General features: G+C 43.1%; 1 protein-coding gene across 7 annotated transcripts in view; it reads right to left on the bottom strand.

The window, feature by feature from the left end:
• The window catches only part of UBXN2B (UBX domain protein 2B), a 696,122-nt gene that overhangs the window by 315,725 nt on the left and 361,780 nt on the right, over positions 1 to 18,617 (bottom strand). For all 7 annotated transcript variants that reach the window (XM_069621083.1, XM_069621081.1, XM_069621082.1 and 4 more), the window contains one exon: positions 1,839 to 1,931. In XM_069621083.1, coding sequence (XP_069477184.1) covers positions 1,839 to 1,931 — 93 coding nt within the window. The remainder of the gene's footprint in view (positions 1 to 1,838; positions 1,932 to 18,617) is intronic.

The raw sequence follows: 18,617 nt of genomic DNA, 5'->3' as shown, positions 1-18,617 counted from the left end.
ACAAAATCCAAATCATACAGAGCAATGCCCTAAGAACAGCCCTAAATATATCCAATAGAGAACATGCAACCTGACATGTTTCTCTTACTTAAATCCTTTCCTGATCGTTCTTCCACTTGTGCTGGAAAGCTGCAATGAGAATTTTTGCCACCAGGGAGACGCCAATTCTCAGCTGAGCTGTTTGTAGGGCAACCGGGCTTTGCTAGGAAGCGACCTTTCAGCTTGGAGAACACTTCCTGTTCTCGGCTGCTGCTATCCTGCACGAGTAGAAGAACGATGAGGAAAGGATTTAAGTAAGAGCCTCAACCTTCCGTGCATAGAACTACTAACTACATGGAAAGGGGAGAGGACTTTGAATAATGCAGACGACGCTGCCACTGTAAACTAGGAGGCACCCATTTTGATGCCCACTTAAGCCCTGAGGAATGTGGTCTACCCACTGAATACCACAGAAACCGGTCGGCTACTGGGAGACCTGACCTAGTGCTCAAGAAACAAGCACAGGCAGAGTCTTCCTTACTAGGACCCTGAAAAACAAACATTAAGGGCCCTATAAGATTCTTCAATGCTCAGATGCAAAAGAGGACCTTACTGGAGAATATAATGCACACTCTCCAGTCTTTTAAGAAACAGACTTGTATCCGCCTGATGGAGAAAGCTCATTAAAGTTTACAGAATTTCATCCGGACAGTGGCAGACACATAGATAGCCCAGAATGGCTTAATATGTGTGTTTTAGCACGACAGAGTGCACCAACTTACAATTGTAAGTCCAGCAAAAGATATGTACCCATCCTAACCCACCCTAACAAAGAAACAAAGAAACTGAGTTCCAGAGTGTGATCATAGTATTGGGCAACCCACAGTAGGAATACCCACAACAGTCCCTTGTGTTTTACATAGTACAAATATATACATAACTCAACATATTGGCTCTTAAAAGAGAGACATGGGTTGAACCATAGCTGGATGTCATGGACCCGAGCAGATGAGGGCACTGAACACACATTTGCGAATGGGGATTCTTCTTCTGGCGAGCTTGAGAAACAAGTGGAAAGAGTAACTCGCCAAATGGTCCTTAATGTTCAAATGCGATTCAAAGTGTAGCCCACTTGGTGCTAGTGTGTCCGTCCAAGGTGTGAAGACATAAGAACAAAGTTTGCGGCTGTTGTGTAAGCAAAGTAGAATTGCGACTGCTAGAGCTGCGATTTGTGTGCCTGGCAGCCCATTGTTTTTGTAATTTTGCTTTACAAGCATGGAGGAGAAGGATAACGGCCGCCACGTGTCAGTCGTATGCTATGGCTTAATCCCTCTGGATTGAAATTGTGGGCATTCGCAGGAGGGATGTTTTCTTATAATGTATCCGTGAATATCAGATCATGCTCTTAGGCAATTTTATTTTCAATTATATGGTTTGGGGAGATGTTATAATGTATCGCTGATTTCTGACCTTATTTTATAGTGCATTTTATCTTGCCTTAGCTTTTATGGTATGCATTACTGCATGTGTACTTTTGTGCATGTACTTTTTTATGGCACTTTATGGCCGCTTTGAAACTATTTACTTGATGTATAGGCGCCTTGCAAATGCGCAATAACAAAGATATAAAAATATGTGGCGAAATAAAGTAATAATGATGATTAAAGAAAACAACGCATATTTGAATTGTTTGAGCATTCGCACTTATCTATTATGCTTCATAGGCCTAATTTTAAGCACATGTTTACCAATAATGATTGCACACACGACAAAAAGGATCAACCAAAAACGATACAAAACAACAGAGCATGACAGGATTAGATTACCCAGGCTTTTTAAATGTAATATTCGATACTCACACCGTCAGCAAATTCGTGTTCATATTCTCCAAATATATATTCTGAACGTGCCTGATCAGAGTGTCCCAATTTGTATCCCCCACCAGAAAAGGACTAAAATAAAAATGAAAGATAACATTATCAAACAAAATTGATATTGATGTAAAAATATCTGTAATAATTTATTTTCCACATTTCAGTGCAACAGTTTTTCTAGACGCGAGACTGAGTACAGGTCAATTAGAGGCTGGATCTGGATCTCTGGCCAATCCTGAAAGAAATGATGCTATGCTCACAGGTGTATACATTTAACAAGCAGCGTGATTGACTTTATTATAAGCACTGGAAAGATGGAATGCGACTAGCGAAGGAAAGACTGGTGCATTGTGAAAACAGGCTGTTGAGGAGTAAAGAAAGGGGGCCAGAGCAAGAGAAGGAGTGATGGCAAAGACAAGTGGTGATGAGGAGAGCTATACAAGCGGCCACAAGTAGCGAGGAAAAAGAAGGTGCGCAAGAGTGGTGGACGCAAGCGGGTGTCTGCAGACAGGCACTGCAGTTCACAGGGTGGCACAAAAATCACCACTGAAATGTTCTTTATGGTGGTTCACAAGATGTACAAAACCCGAATCCAGCAACTAGAGAAATGGTCAAGTAGAGTTTCCACCAGGACACCCAGTCTTTAGGTGACAGCAGGAATGGGATATCAAAAGTGTGTCCATGTCAACTGTGACTAACCACCGTTAAGGGACCCTGCAGTAGACATTTATGAAATAGTTCCTACTGGGTCCAGCTTTTAAACTAGTTGCGATAAGGCTTTTGCAATTGGAGTCCCTGACTCAGTACATCTTTAGGTCTTTTTTTCTCTTTCTGGATATTATGGTGGGCTTTGCTTCTTGTTTGTTTGAAATATACATTTACCAGAGCAGCCGACCTTCAGTTGAAATGCATGAGGCAGCGGACGCTGGCTATTTCAAGTGCCTACATCTTAGCTTCCACTAAAAACACGTGTGGCATTTCGATTTGGCATTTGGATTTTGCAACACTGGATTACATATATATTCAGAACATAAACAATGAAAATTCAACAGATGCAATAAAATCACCCTTGGAACTTATTTCCTGGCAATTCAGGAGATGTACAATAAAACAGTACGTCAACTGGATCCAGAAGAAACCATTGCAGGGGGATTGGAGGGGAGGGCCTAGAAATAGGAGGAGGGCGGAGAAGCAGGGGGAGGGCATGGAAGCATGGGGTGGTCAGAGGAGCAGAGTGTGGAGTCATTTATTGGAGAAGGGGAGGTGTTGGGTCAATGAGTGAAAGAGGTACTGTGGCGTGAGTGTGCGGTGAGAGTAGTTGGGAAAGGTAGATTAACAAGTGTTTGTGAAGGTTCTGGTTGCAGGGTGAATGGAGTGTGTTTGAGAAAGAGTAGCAGATGGACGGCGGAGTGGCAAGGGGAGGGCAGCGTGACAGGGGGAGGGCAGCGTGGCAGGGGGAGGGCAGAGAGGCAATGTGGAGGAGGGAGTTGTGTGGAGGTGGGAGGAGTGGAGGGAGAAGAGAGGTAACATCAAAGGGTGGAGAACTAGGAGGAGTGAAACATCAGAGGGACAGAGTTGCAGGAGGAATAAGACCAGGAGAAAGACAGTAAAAGCAGTAGAGGAAAGTTAAGTGTGGGCTTTAATGAACAAGTCTGAACCCAACTGATTAAGTGCCTGGTATTACAGTCGCCCGGGTTAGGGAGGACATCCTACGGGAGCCGAGAGGGACAAAGGGGGACAGACCTAGGGCCCACACATTTTAATACCCTTTGACCTTCCTGGCTCTCAGGAGTGACTTGTGGGTGCCACCTGACACACACGCAACTGAAGGGGCAGAGCTATGAGTTTTTTTGTTGTTGTAGAATTTCACTACAGTGACTGACCACCAGGGGAAAAATAAAGCCTCAGACTGGGCCGCAGAGTCAGGGGGAGCACGCAACCAGTGGGGAGGGGACGGAAGGCAAAAAGAAGGAATACACTGATATATAAGACCTGTGGGACCCCCAGAGTGCATGGGATTTTAGTGAGGTCAGAATATGTGGACACGGACTGAGAGACCAGAAGGACAATGTTAGGTGGAGCAGAGCACTGAAGAATCTGTAGGGAAGTTGGATAGGAGTACAGATGAGGTATTGCATGTGAGAGAGAGTGGTATCTAGTGGAGAGAGTGTAGGTTTGATTGTGAGAATGAATGGTAGTAGAGTGGAGTGTAAGAGTTAGTAGAAGGGTAGAGTGAGATTGTGAAAGGTGAATAGAGTGAGAGCAGAAGTAGGGGAGAAGAAGTGTGGCAGTGAGTGATAGAGGGGAGCGGAAGGAATTTCGTAGCGGTAGGTAAGAGAAAGTTATAGGTGAAGAAGGGACATTAGAAAGGTAGGTGGGAGAAGAGAGTGAGAAGACCGGAGGAAGTAATTAAGAAGTAGGCAGGAGGCCAGGATCAGGGAAGAGAGTAGAAAGAGAAGACCAGAGGGAGTAGGAGTAGACAGTGATAAAGTAGGGGGGGTCAGAGAGAGGAGATGAAAGTGGAAGGAAGAAGAGTAGGATGGGAGGCAGAGAAAGAGACGGAGGGAGAATGGTTATAACAGAGGGGTAGAGAATAAGAAGGCATAAGTTCAAGGAAAGGTGTATGAGGGAGCAAAAGGGAGACAGAGAACGGGGAGTGTTTGAAATAACACAGGCACCACCGCAACCATTTTTAAGACAAATATTGTGGGAACACCAGAGCGGAGTAGTCCTAGAACGTTCCGGAGGGAGTGAGACGGATAAAGCCTTGGCATTTTGGCCCTACCAAGGTAGAGAGGCTATTTTAGGTAGTAGGGATTACTGAGCTCCGATGTTCACCCTGATCTGAGATGATATGGAAGCCTGGCTTAAGAGGAAGAGAGGTCAAGGGAGACTGAGGGACCAGCTACAATGGCCATTTAGTCGAATCAACCTACCGGTCCAAACCCCACAGAACAAGGTTAAGTGAAGCTTGCAAATAAAATCCTTTCCACCTTCTATCAGACTTGTGAGTTTCTTGAGGCCATCTTTGACAATGGAATACCCAGCACACAATTCTAACACCTGCATCTTATTATCGTCAAAACTCCTCACCCGGATTTCTAAAGATGTGTTCTACTTCAATTATTTAGTGAACAGCCGGCACAATTTAGCATTTTTTTCTATTAAAGATCAGATTGAAAAACTATTGCCAAGCTCGGCTTTAAGGATGATAGTCTCAAAGAGAAGTAGTTACTAACCAACGCATTAAGGATCAGATAAACCCTGTTTCCATGAACACATCTATATGATGAATTTAATACATCAAATATTCAACACTTCATTAAAGTTTCAGTATACAGTACCTTTTGTACAATAAAAACTGTATGAACATGTTATTATAGGTTAAGTCTAATATCTCATTCTGTAAAATAGCTCATGTTAAATTCCTAGATTTACCTCACCTAATGTATTCGTGTGTGATGCTGTGTACATGTATTTATTGCATATAATGCTAAAGCAAGCACTCTGGCAATAAAGAGAAAAATAATGTCTTGCTGTCTTTGTAGAAATCTGTAAATGATTAAGCTTGCACTATTACAAATGATACCACCTGTCATAACCAAGGGATAACAGACAATGTGCAACCAAAGGTTTAAGGCTCTTTACTAAAACAGAATATGCTCTGGGATTAGGCAGAACTGAAGCAATGCTGTAGGAGACTCAAAAATAAAACAAATCAGGCTTTCTAGAGGAACATAGTCAGTCCATCGTCCTCCCTCCCCCCTCTACTCATGGCTCTCGCAATCTGAAGATCTGAAAAGAAACTCGGTCTTTGGGGGTTCAAGTGTCCCAGCACTCCTTTCGTAGCTCCTGGAGTTGGACCCTTGGCTTTGGCCAAATGTGTAAGGATGTTTCTATTCTCTTTGTCGGCAACTGATGCCACCTGCCATAGGGCCCTGGATATCGAAGTCATAGGTGAGTGTCAGTACCCTTTGGGGTCTTCGCCCCCATCAGGTTGGCCCCTGGAGTGATCAGGCTCAACCCCACTAGTACTGGTCATAGACTGTACCACAGTCCTCCCAAGAACATAGTAGTCCACCACTCGCTTAGCTTCCTCCCCCTCGACTTGGCCACCTTCTCTCATCCTAAGATAATTTGCCCTTCTCATCTCTAGTCTCCTTTCCTTTCCTTCCTCCTAGGCAACATTCCTTGTTTCCTTGCTCACATTCTCTTCCACCCTCCTAAATTCAATGTTTTCCACCTTGCCTCCACTCTCCTTAATGTCACTACTGGTTCTCCTCCTCTTCAAGCTTTAATGGCTCCCCTAAACCTCCTTCGCCTCTATTCAGCATAGTATAGTTGTCACCTTCTCCTACAGTTTTTAATCTATCCCTGCTTCTGTACATCTCTTCTCCCCTTTCTTCACCTTCCCTTTGCCAAGTTCATTTGATCCAAATATAATGTATTTCAATAAATAAGGTGCACTGTGCAGGGCATTTCACCCTGATAGTGTTAAAATGTCACAAAAAGAAGTCTTTCACAGCTAACATTTAAAGCAAAAAGTGTTTATTTGTGCAGCCATGTTACACAAACGATCCACAAAGTGTGTTCTAATATTTTGCCAGATGATGACAAGCCAATGCACAGTATGTATTTTGCAGACTGAGCTACATTTGTGGATAATACATACATTAAGTTCTTAATTAGTGAAAAGTACAACATAACCGTTGTTTTCCACACGCGTCACTTTCAAATACTCAATGCAGCCACAATCTCGTACATCTGGCCTGTACTTGTTCAGAGCCCTGATTACATAGCAGAAGGTCCAGAAGTCAGCTTTTGAGTAACATGTACACACCATTAATCAGTAATTAATCCATTAGCTGAGCTAAACAGACGCATCTATTGGTATTCAGAGCATATCCTCTGCTCTTAAAAACACTTGGAGTTCAAGTTATTGCATTCCAAAAGCAGAGTTTTTGTGGAGCTTCACAGTTTGAGGGATGCAGGGTCAAAAGCCACAGGTCTGTTCCTTCAGTAAAGACGTTTCAGAAGTCCAGACCTCTACATATACCAGGAACCATTGACCTGAGGCAGGGCAATAGGTCATCGATTATGTGTCTGCTTCATGGCCTGGGGTCTCAGAACATTAGTTTCTGAACATTTTTCTGTTAATGAGGAACTCCCATAAACTTGTAATGCCCAGCTTGGAAAAACAAGGTTAATGGGTTCAATTTAAAAAGTACCAAATAATGAAATCATTATCAGCTATAACTTGAGAGCTTTGATTTAAAAACTGAGAAAAGATTTGAATTCATCATGCATTAATTTATAAACAGAATATATATGAATATAGTTGAATTATTAATAAAAGTACATATGTGAATAATATCATATTACCAGCTACTGGAACATGAAGGAAATCCAAGAATTCCGAATGTTCGTTTGATTGCAAAGATATAGGCCACAATAATGGTGCAGGCCCATACAAGAAATTATAAGGGAAAGACATTTTATTCCAATGTTATCATAATTCTGGAGGGGAGGAGGGAAATACCTCCGATTGTCATGTGGCAAAACATTGTACCAATCACAATAAAAGGAGGATAAATGGGAGTGTCTGGCCTCATCCAATCAGACATCGCTGCATCAGTAGACACTGCTGAGCAGCGCAACATGACAGCTGCTCAATGCTGGAGCTCTGCAATGCACTGCTCTATCCCAGTAATTAGTAAATGGGAACATCAATATTTACAGGAGCCTTGAGCTCCTACATGCCCTGTGGACTCCAGTGGTTGTTTCTCGGCAAGACTCAGTTTTGATTGGCACAGTGATTGCAATATGCAGTGAGTGAGTGCCTTGCAGCATATGATTGCTTATGCGCTCGGCACCCTATTAGGGCAGATTGTTATGTGTGTATTTCTCCTCTAACCTATATTTGAGTGCCTAGTGTGCAGTTCTGTTTCTGCCAGTTGGAAAGGCTAAAACACACTTGTGAATTATGCCCCGGTTTGGATTATTCTGCCAATGTGAGTATTGGCCATTTCTTCAACATCTTGTGACATGTAAATATGGTCACGCCCAATAACCCCTCCATTCAACAGCACATCATACAATGTCCTCCCGAAATGGTAAACAGAAGCAGCCAAAGTCATTACAAATCTCAGAATTCTTTTGGATAGCGACCCAACGCAAGAACCCCAAGTCAATTCAGTAGTGAAGAAATGCTTCTTCCATCTATGCACAGTCGAATACTTGCCATCATCTCCCTCGTCATGTCCAGAATAGACTATGCCAATGGCATTTACCTTGGAATACCAGACTACCTCACAAATAAACTTCAAAGGATACAGAATGCAGCAGAAAGACTACTCCTCAGACTCAGCAAGAGCATGTCGCACTATCACTAAGATCCCTACACTGTCTACCAGTCAGAAAAAGGACTTACTTTTGAAACATTCGACTTCGTCCACAGAGCAATTCATGGCCAAGAAGCAGAAATCCTGCAAGAAAAAAAATCACGTTCCATAGAACAAAAAGAACCCTAAAATGCAACAATTACATACGCCTTGAACCCATACAATAATAGAAAATGGAATATGGTGTAATGCGCTTTTTCATACATCTCAACAATACTCTGCTGTGCCTATTTCCTTAGGGAGTGAGTTGCAGCGGAACCTTCTGGAAATCACTACAAATCTGGCTCTTTGATTTGCCAGCCTAAAAAGCAGAACCACAGTCTAGGAGAAGAGTGCAGCATCATCAGAAAGAAGTACATCATGAATGATGTATTTATTTGTATTTTGTTTATTTGTAAAGCGCACCCAGGCCCATGGGCAACCGGGCACATCAACTTATATATAGTATACAGAATGTTACAGTTCCAGTTATATACAGTAGATAAGGAACATAAATTGAGACCAGACAGGAGGCTCAAGCTCATTTACAAGGAGTTAGTAATGGTAAGTAAATAAATAAGTATAAGTATAGTAAAGAAAACTAAAAACAGGAATCTAAAGCAATTAGGCTATCGTTGTGTCCATGTCCTGAAGCCAGCGTTTTATGTTGCGCTTGAATAAGTGGAAAGAGCGTTCAGATCTTAGTGAAGCAGGGAGCGTGTTTCATAGCTTTGATGACAGTACAGGGAAGCTAGAACCTCCTGAGTTATGGCGTTTGAATCTCGGTATAGACATTGTATTCATTTGGGCCGCTCTGAGTGGTCTTGAGAATGTGTGTGAGGTGAGTTGGTTGGTAAGGTAGACTGAAGCGAGGTTGGCTCTAGCTTTGTGAGTTGGAGCAACAGTTTGAAGCGATATTCTGTGCTCAACCGGGAGCCAGTGCAAGTTTCGTCTGATCTCCGAGATATGCACTTTCTTCGGGTTGTTAAGGGCAGCCCTAATGGCGTTATTCTGAATTACTTGCAACTTGTTAATGTTTTTATTGCTCGTACCCAAGTAGAGGGCGTTACAATAATCGATTTTGGACAGAACTAGAGTTCTGGCAAGTGTGATGCAATTAGGTGTGGTAATGAAAGTTCTGCAAGCAGTGATGAGTGTGCATGTATATGCGGAAGCTGATGCAACTGCGTTGGTTTGTTTGGAGAAGGATAAGGTAGCGTCAAGGTAAATGCCAAGTGTTTTGGTATTGTTAGAGACGGTGATGGAGTTACCATCTATAGTGAATGATTTGAAGGCAGTTTTAAGTTTCTTGAGTTTAGCATGTGTACCAAGGATTAGCAGCTCCGTTTTTTCGTCATTTAGACAAAGACCACGTTGCGCCATCCAAGCTTGTATCACTGAATAGATTTCGTTGAGGGTATTGCTGTCAGTTACATAGTCTCCAGAGATGGGAATGAGAATCTGGGTGTCGTCCGCATAGTTAGTATATGTAACACCCAGATAGTCAAGTATGTCGAATAGGGGCTTGGTAAAGACATTGTATAAAGTGGGAGACACACAAGAGCCTTGTGGAACCCCACAAGGTACCGGAGAAGGTTCAGCAGAGCCAGTAGAAGAGAAGACCCTCATGGTTCTATTGGCCAGGAAGGAACTGATCCACAATGTGGCTGATTCAGAGACATGAGCAGAAAAGTCCCGTTGGGAACCCAAGGTCAAGTCAACCAAGCTGGGCAGACCCCAATGAAAGAAAACGTAATATTGCTAACCACCACACAAGAGATTTCAATCTAAACACCAAACTATTTACGCAACATAAAAATTCTCCCTTCCTACCATTAACCCATCAAAAATTCTGCATACTCCTCCAAATACACCACACACCTACCAAATGCAACACCTACTCACGACCACAACACCCACGTTAAAATAATAAAGCTAAATCCGCACCTCCTCCAAGAATGCACACAATCTATACACTCTCAATTTCAACCCCACACCACAAGCAGACTATAACCACCCATACAGACACACACACCCTAGCATCCACCAACCTAGGCCAAATAGAAGCAAACAACACACAGTGATCGATTGTTTCCAATTGAAACTAACAGAACAGCAAAAGCATTCTTGCACTCTCCCTCTCCTCCCATTAACAAACCCACCCTTTGCTCCTCCTCTTTTCAGATCTGCCAGAGCTCCTACAGACCATGAAAAGGTCAGTGGTCCAATTTGGATAGGTTCGCTAAAAACAGGTCCAAATTCACTAATCACATGCCGGCGAAACAAGAAACAAAAAGTCACGATACGCAACATGGGGCCACTGCAACTATTTCGAGGGATGCATGATGGATTTGCTACCATCACTTCTAAATTGGGCGATATTACTGGTAGCATGAAGTTATTAAAGGCAAAATTAGACCTGAAAAAATGCTACAAAGCAAAGTCACAGACTGGTCAAACCGAAGATGGCCTCACAAAAACGCGTCCAAACTTGCCATCATATAAAAATATCTAAAAGTAGAACAGGCAAAATGTGAGTATTTAGAATCACAGTCCCGCCGTAATAGGTAGTCGGGGTGCGTGAAAGTGAGCCACGGATCAACATGATGTAGCACTGAATTGAAAATGCACTAAGGAAGATTCTGGACGATCCTGTGCTGTCCCTGCACTTCACGGTCAAGAGAGCTTCGTGGTTGCTCCGAAACCAAAGTCTGGGGCTGCCCCAGCCCGATTACAGCCATATTTTAAATTACAGAGACTGCAAGCTGCTCTTGAAATATGCCACAGAGAAGGGGGACATTACCTATGGCGCAAATAAAGCATTTTTTATTTTCATCTCTCTCTATGGCAGTGCAGAATGAACGCACATTTTTTTTAAATCCAAAAACCTACCTATTGAATACGCAATATTGTGGAAAAACTGCATTTCCAGCTAAACGGTATGTATTTACAGTACCTGAAGAGGCTATTCAATTTCATTGAAAGTAATAGAGCGTTGCTGGTAGATTATCTTGAAGCTGTAGCGAGTCATATTTTCCCACTTGTGCTGGCAGAATATTGATGTCCAAGTTTTTTCTCCCAATAATCTCTTATGGAGCAGGCAGATCATGTATAGGCGCACACCAACCATCTGTGCGGGATTTTACTATATGTATTGTGTCATGTATGACGATGTTTGCCTTTACAAGATTCTGCTTGTACTACTTATTGCTGAACGTTCTTAGCAGCAGAGTTCATTGCTTTTGTTCTCATCTGTGTGTGAAATTAAAACTTGTTATCCTTACAAGATCAACTTGGGCCTTTCTTCCCTAGCGGGTTGTATTCTTTCTGGTGTCAGCGTTCAGGGACTTGCCTTCAATGTTTATTGAAAACAATAGAAAGATGATTAACTTTTCTTATTCTAAGGGCTTCCGCACCGAACACAACTAAATGGAATCCGGGGTTGCGCGAGTGTCATACCCGCGTCCCTTGTTCAGTGTAATTGGAGTAGGGGGTTGCCCTGCTTCCATTAGATGGATAGCCGGGGACAATAAAGAAAATAAGTTTCACATTTAAAACAGAAAGGACACTGCAGTCCCCCTTCCGACCCACCTTAGTGGGAGGGAATCAACGCCACTGGGATAGAGGAGAGTCGGCGGCACACATAGAAGTGTGCCGCCAAAATGTTACATGGGTAGGGAGGGAAGCGGGTAGGAGATGCAGGGTACAAGTATTCTATGTGATTACTGCGCCGCCCAATAATGGAAGTTGGCATTTTCTTGGTCACCATTATGGGTGGTGCAGGGATCACCTAGATCGCAACTAAACTAGAGTGCTTGTCGTCTTGTCTAAAGTCCAAAATAAGTCTGTCTTCTGTTTAAAGCTAATCCTTACTGACTCTAACACTTATCCTAATGACTCCCTTCTCCTAGGGGTGCTTTCCCAGCAAGTATTTCTCAGTATAGAACCTTCAAATAACTTCTTGCTATTTCCTGTACCAGTTCTTTCAAGGGATTTCTCCATGTCCCTTTCTTTAGGTCTGTTTGAGCTGTCAAACTCCGCTCTCTAGGTGCTCTGGCCTCTGAATATTTATTTACTCTGCTCCTCTTAACTACTGTTGGAAAGTGTTCTTTTCGTGACATCAGTTCCTCCAATTTCGTAGTTGCTTGATTTTTATGGATTATCCCTCTTGTTATCCTCGTCTACACACTGGGATCTTTGTAATGTATTCAGTGACCCGTTTCACTCCATTTATAAGCTTTCAATTCACAAAGACAAATAGGTTGAGTTCCTGAACAGTTCCAAGTCTTATTATTATTAAGTCTTATTATTATTTATGCAATCACATACTCACTTGCACAAGTAGGGTGAGTGCCTCTATGATTTTCACTCTTCTTAATGTACTCTCTTTTACTGGGATGAGTAGGCTGAGTCCCATTATGATTCTCACTCTTCTTTATGTAGTCACATTCTTACTAGACTCCTTACATTTGATTTTGTTATCATTAAGAGGGATATTATTCTGCCTCTCCTTATATGTGCCTTGTCCACCAGGTCTCCCGCGCTCCCAGTTGCCTGTAGTGTAATTGGGCTTCGTCACCGGGTCAGCACTCGCCTTTAGCATTCCTCCTTGATTCGTCAGGATGGCTGCTGCGTTTGTTTGGTCACCTCGCGCTGAAACCGTTAGGTGTCTTTCTCCCTGTGTGGTCTTGGCGTGGAAAGGTGTCTTTTTTCCTTTCCATCCACCACCTGGTAAGACCGCTCTCTGTGTCCAGTTTTGGCTCTTCCCAGGCACGGCTTTGCTCCTCCGTGCTTGTTTCTCAAATCTCCTTCCAGGGACTGTTACTTCTTTGGCAAGCTTCGCCGGGTCTACCCTTCGCACAGTGCAGATCGGGCACTACTGGGTTCCAGCTGCTCGCCTGCATAGAGAAAAGCGTTCTCTCCCAGTTATCAGATTCCTTCCTGCTGGTTTGAAACTCTTGGGTCTCCCTCTCTGGCTGCTCCCCTTTTTATGTTGCTGCCCTGGGGTTTCCCCAGTTTCTAGTAGCAGTCCCTTCTGTGTGTTTGAATTAGGTTCAGCATAACTCATTGGGTTTCTTCATCCCAGTGTCAGGCAATTCTGTATTCTTTCTGTGACGAATCTGAGGATGTCGTCCTCGGCCAGGGTGGTCCATCCACAGTACAATAGTCGCCCTGGAGGTGGTGCACCGAAGGAGTATCACATGGGGGAGGAATCCCCTTATAAGATTAGTGACGACCATATTCAGAGCGGTATGCCCCTGGGTTACTACATTCAAACCCTTCTCCAATGTTCATTCCTCCTCTACCTTCCTTTGATAAAGCAAATATCTGTTATTGTCAAATTAGTCAACATAATAGAGTTGACAATATTCAAACCACAGGAAATGCCAAGTACATTACATCTGACTCTAGCACATGTACTGAGAACATCATGTTGACCAGGACTCCAAGGATCAGTATGGAGAAACAGAATGAGCACTCTAGCTTCTCAATGACTGAGAAGAAGATGATGACCAGGACTCCAAGGATCATTCAGGAGAAGCAGAGTGAGTGCGATTGGTCCAGAGCAACTCCCTTTTCTAACGCACAAGTTCAAATATCCTACAGCTGAGATGCATCAAAAGAGCAATGCTCCGAGGAGGAGCAGCGAAAGGGACGAGAGCCAGCAGGAGGGAAGCCCAGAGCTGAGGAGGGCGCAAGCGAGGTCCCAGAGGCAAGGACTGCTTGTGTTGCTGCAGTGTGGAACCTCCGCGCATGCAGAACACCGGCGAACCATCCAGGAGAGAGGGCGCACCGCCGGGAAGAAGCAGACATCAGGAAAGCCGCTGCCGACCGTGAAAAAGCCCTCTAATGCGACCAGAGTCTCCAGAGATGCAGCAGCTGCTCGGGAAACACTGGTACCTACCAGAAAGAAGCAAACAGGTATGCGAGTTACCCGAGTGGTGCTGGAGGGAGCAAGGGGGTGAAGGTGGAAGCCGGATCAAGGGGGTCTGGCACCCTGGAAATGAAGTGAGAGTCTTGGACCCGCACTCATATGAGAAACTGAAACATAAGCAAATGGAATTGCCCTTAAAGTTGATGACACGTGTTTCGGTCCCCTCGAGACTTGTAGAAACTTTGCAATCGTACGCGCATATTCTGAACAGCAGGGATTTACCCCCTTTGACATATGGAAGCTCATTTTTCACATTATGTGACAGGGGCATCTTACATGACTACAAGACTAATCAATAGCCCTGATTTGAAAAAGGTCCTTGGAGGACCGAAACACATGTCATCAACTTTAAGGGCAATTTTCTGAGAAATAAAAATATTTTGCAAAAATCAGGCGCAGTCTCTTTCCAGGTTACTTATACCTTACACTATTTTGCAAGGGGTCTTGTACTTGGCCAAACCCCAGACCTGGTGAGACGCGACTCCATGGACTTAATATACTGATTGTACCAACTACTTTCATTGTTCAGCACTATAAGATGTCGCCAAGTTAGACCAAACCTTCCAAGCCAAGGTTTTTGAAGAATAAGCAAATAGAATGTTGCGAGTCTGGGACCTGCACTCAAACAGAGAAAGTCCACGTTGGGATTGTTGCCTGATTGAGAATCTATCTAAAGATGAGAGTTTGATTATCAAACCAGCAGACAAGGGAGAAGCCATTGTGGTTATGGATCACAAATTCGATCATTATCTACCTCAACCTTCTAAGAGATGAGAATGTCTATATGAAATTAGATAGGGATCATAGAATTGATTAAAACAACACTGGATAGTGCTGAAAGTAATGGATGGATCTCCTCTAAAACCAAAGAATTCCTCACTAATCCCTTTCCCATAACCCTGGTCTTCTATGCCTTACCTAAAATTCATAAAAATGCCACCATACCACCTTTCAGACCAATAGTAGCAGGTACAGAGAGCATCTTTGATCCTCTTGCCATCTATGTGGACGCACTACAACAACCACCTGTCCAATCTACAGACATACATTTACGTGACACTTCTGATTTCCTTAACCACTTGGAGAGTTTAGATAGAATCTCAATTACCCATACACCCTTTGCACTAGATGTTGGCAGTTTATACACATCAATACCCCCATCGGCAGGGTTTGGAAGCAGTTGAATGGCTTATACCTAGAGATGACAGTGAGAGGCAACAAAAAATTAATAATCAAATTACTCTACAAAATTTTACATCATAGCTATTTCAGATATGACAACAAATACTATACACAAATCTCAGGCACTGCCATGGGCTCTGCAATGGCTTCTGCCTATGCAAACATTTTCATGCAATACCTTGAGAAGAAACATATTTTGGGGAATGAGCATTGGTCCAAACATCTTTTACTCTGAAGACACAGATGGCATTGTGGGGATATGGTCTGGTACCAGATCCCAATTAATTTCACTCTGCCATCCCTGTATCAAATTCTCATAATTGGAGATAGGGGAACCCCTACTTACATTTCCTGGAAGTTGAACTTAAAATTACTGAAAAGGGAATTGATACTGTTTACCATGAACCCACTGATGTTAACAATGTTTTACACTATGCAAGTTTCCACCCCAGGCAGATGAACCATATGAAACCTCCATATGTTTGCTTAAGCACTAAGTTATACTAACGCACATACCTGGTGCGTTTGGATCTTTTCCCTCATTTCAGCATGATTCGGGATACACGATACATTCCTTACTCTTTGCTCCCTAGTTTCCCACATTTCCCCTCACTTCACGACCAAGTCTTTTCTTTCCATTTCCATGCCGTTAGGCAAGTGGCCATCTTCAGTGTTCCTCCCTTACATTACATATATAGGTTGATTACATAGGGCCTCATTATAACTGTGGTGCTCCCAGAATGAAGGGGGCTGGTACAGCACTGGCCCCCTTCATTCCAGGAGCGCCGATTACAAGCTTCCCATTGCGGGACCCGGATAGCACGCCTGGTAAAACCAGGCGTGCTTTCCGGGTCCCGCGAGGGGAAGAGGGGAGGCTATAACGGGACAGATGTAATCTGCCCGTTATTACCTCCCTCCCCATTCCTATTGAGCCCTATTGCGCTATAGTTCTTTTCCCTGGATCGTTTAAGAACTTACTTGGACGGCATTTTGGCAGTCCTACTGATACAATCTCTAAGGTAGGGACTGTCAGTTAGCCTTTGGCTCCCTTTCTTTTGACAACTGGCCACTCTGGCTCACACTTTATATATCTTGCCATTCCTCTCTCTCACATACAGGAATTAGTTTTGCACGCCTAACTCAAGGGACTCCTTGATTTCACATTGATCCTTCAAAGGTAATCCTCCTTCATGCTTCCATCGATTCCATACATAGGTTCGGTCACATAGAATCACACGTGATTGGAGATTCTTGAGGTGCTGACCATGTATAATTCAGCACAGTGTTTCTGCACCATCATTTTTACTATACACTCTATATGCTCTTTATTTTAAGTTCAGCCCACTGAGTTCCACTATTTTGTCACTATTTTGTCACTATATGTCACTCAAATACATTAGTACATGAGATGAATAATCCAGAACATCTTGACTACTATTTTTTGCTAAGTCATTCGATTTAGCATGCGCTATGGATGAACTTTACATCTGACATTAATGGCTACAAGAGAACAATTCCCTTATACAATGTGTCTTTATAAATTACCTGTACTGACAGCATATTGCAGATTGTTGAATTGCACCTGATGAAGGGAACATTTTCCCAAAACGCGTTGTGCTGATTTATTTTGAATATAAGAGGATTGGAATACAAAACTTATCTCCTACCTGGATTACTACTATATTTTGTTGCAAATGAACATTTGAGAATCCACTGCACTGAATGAGATTCAATATGTTATGTCACTAAAATATTGATGTCATTTTGGCTGTCATATTCAGCAATAAGTTGTGCAGGGGACAGGAGTGTCCGATACGCTTCAGACACCATTGCTTTGTATTGATTATCCAACGCTGTGTCAGGGTTGAGTTACCTCCCCTGCACCCAAGTTCTTCTAAAGGCTGAGTCTTACACATACACTTACAGTGTTAGATTAATAAGGTGTACCTTTGTACAGCTGGCATCTGCTGAATTTCATGAACCTCAGAAAACAGCAGTAAGAGGGTCAAACCCGAACAGGCCTGGTTATGTTCATTTTTTGTAACAATGACCAGTTTGCTGCTGTGACTCAGGTCAGAGAATCGACAATTTCATATCTACACTAATGTCATTGTACGATCAGTACTTTAGGAGAGTAAACCAAGCAACAGTGAATATTACTAGTCTGGGACTCGCACCCAAAGAGGGATGTCCTTGAGAGGGCAAAGGCTTGGAAGGAGAGTATATAAAGCCAACTTGAACATTGCGAGTATGGGACCGGCACCCAATTAAGAAGTTAATGGAAAGATAACTGCTTGGCAGAAGAGTGAACAAAGCAGTCATATTGTGAGTCTGAGACTCACACCCAAAAGGGGGACAGTTCATCAGAGGACACTTGTTTGGCAAGGAATAAACCAAGCCACTCGGAATACTGCGAGTCTGAAACCCGCATCCAATATAAGTGAAGAATGCATTGTGCAAACAAATCCAAAGCTTGGGCAAAAGGAGTGTTCCAAGTTGGTGGGATAAAGCCGCATAAGCATAAAGAGTATATTCTTGTGAACTGCCTATATACATTTATATAATTAAGTACAGGCCTGAGAGGCCCCAAAGGGAGAGAAACCCTATAAGAAGGAAAGTACTACAACCCTAACCGTGGTGTCGAACAGCTTTGAAAATGTCTTTATTTTTGCCACTTGTGATTACCCAAGAGACAGGGAACTTTTGTTGCTTGGATCTACAAAGAACACTTTACTTTAGGAAGAGGTCATCCAGGGCCGGTTTTACACCAGATTGCACCCCAGGCGGAAGCATTGTTGGCACCCCCCACCCCTGACCTGTGATCTCATGCATGTGTCATGGGCTGAGCAGCGGGAGTGGGAACTAGGAGTTAACATAATTGTCAATGCTGGCATCTGCTGAATTTCATGAACCTCAGAAAACAGCAGTAAGAGGGTCAAACCCGAACAGGCCTGGTTATGTTCATTTTTTGTAACAATGACCAGTTTGCTGCTGTGACTCAGGTCAGAGAATCGACAATTTCATATCTACACTAATGTCATTCGTATGACCTCAAACATTTAGCCACTCTTGAAAGGAGATGAACTGGTTTTGAACAGTGTTACTCGAACCTTCCAAGAACAAGCACCAGCAACATACCCACCAATAGCTGTACAAGCCCGTCTATCTCAGCATTAAAATACATGCATTTATGCAATATGTATTGCATCAAATATTTCACGGGAAGTTAAATATATTTAGGAGGAACACACGTGAACAATATCACTA

This window comes from Ambystoma mexicanum, chromosome 5q, assembly GCF_040938575.1.
Source record: "Ambystoma mexicanum isolate Mex_15411 chromosome 5q, UKY_AmexF1_1, whole genome shotgun sequence".
Lineage (NCBI taxonomy): Eukaryota > Metazoa > Chordata > Amphibia > Caudata > Ambystomatidae > Ambystoma > Ambystoma mexicanum.
The sequence above is the reverse complement of the archived record's forward strand: the minus strand, read 5'-3'. Positions and strand labels throughout refer to the sequence as shown.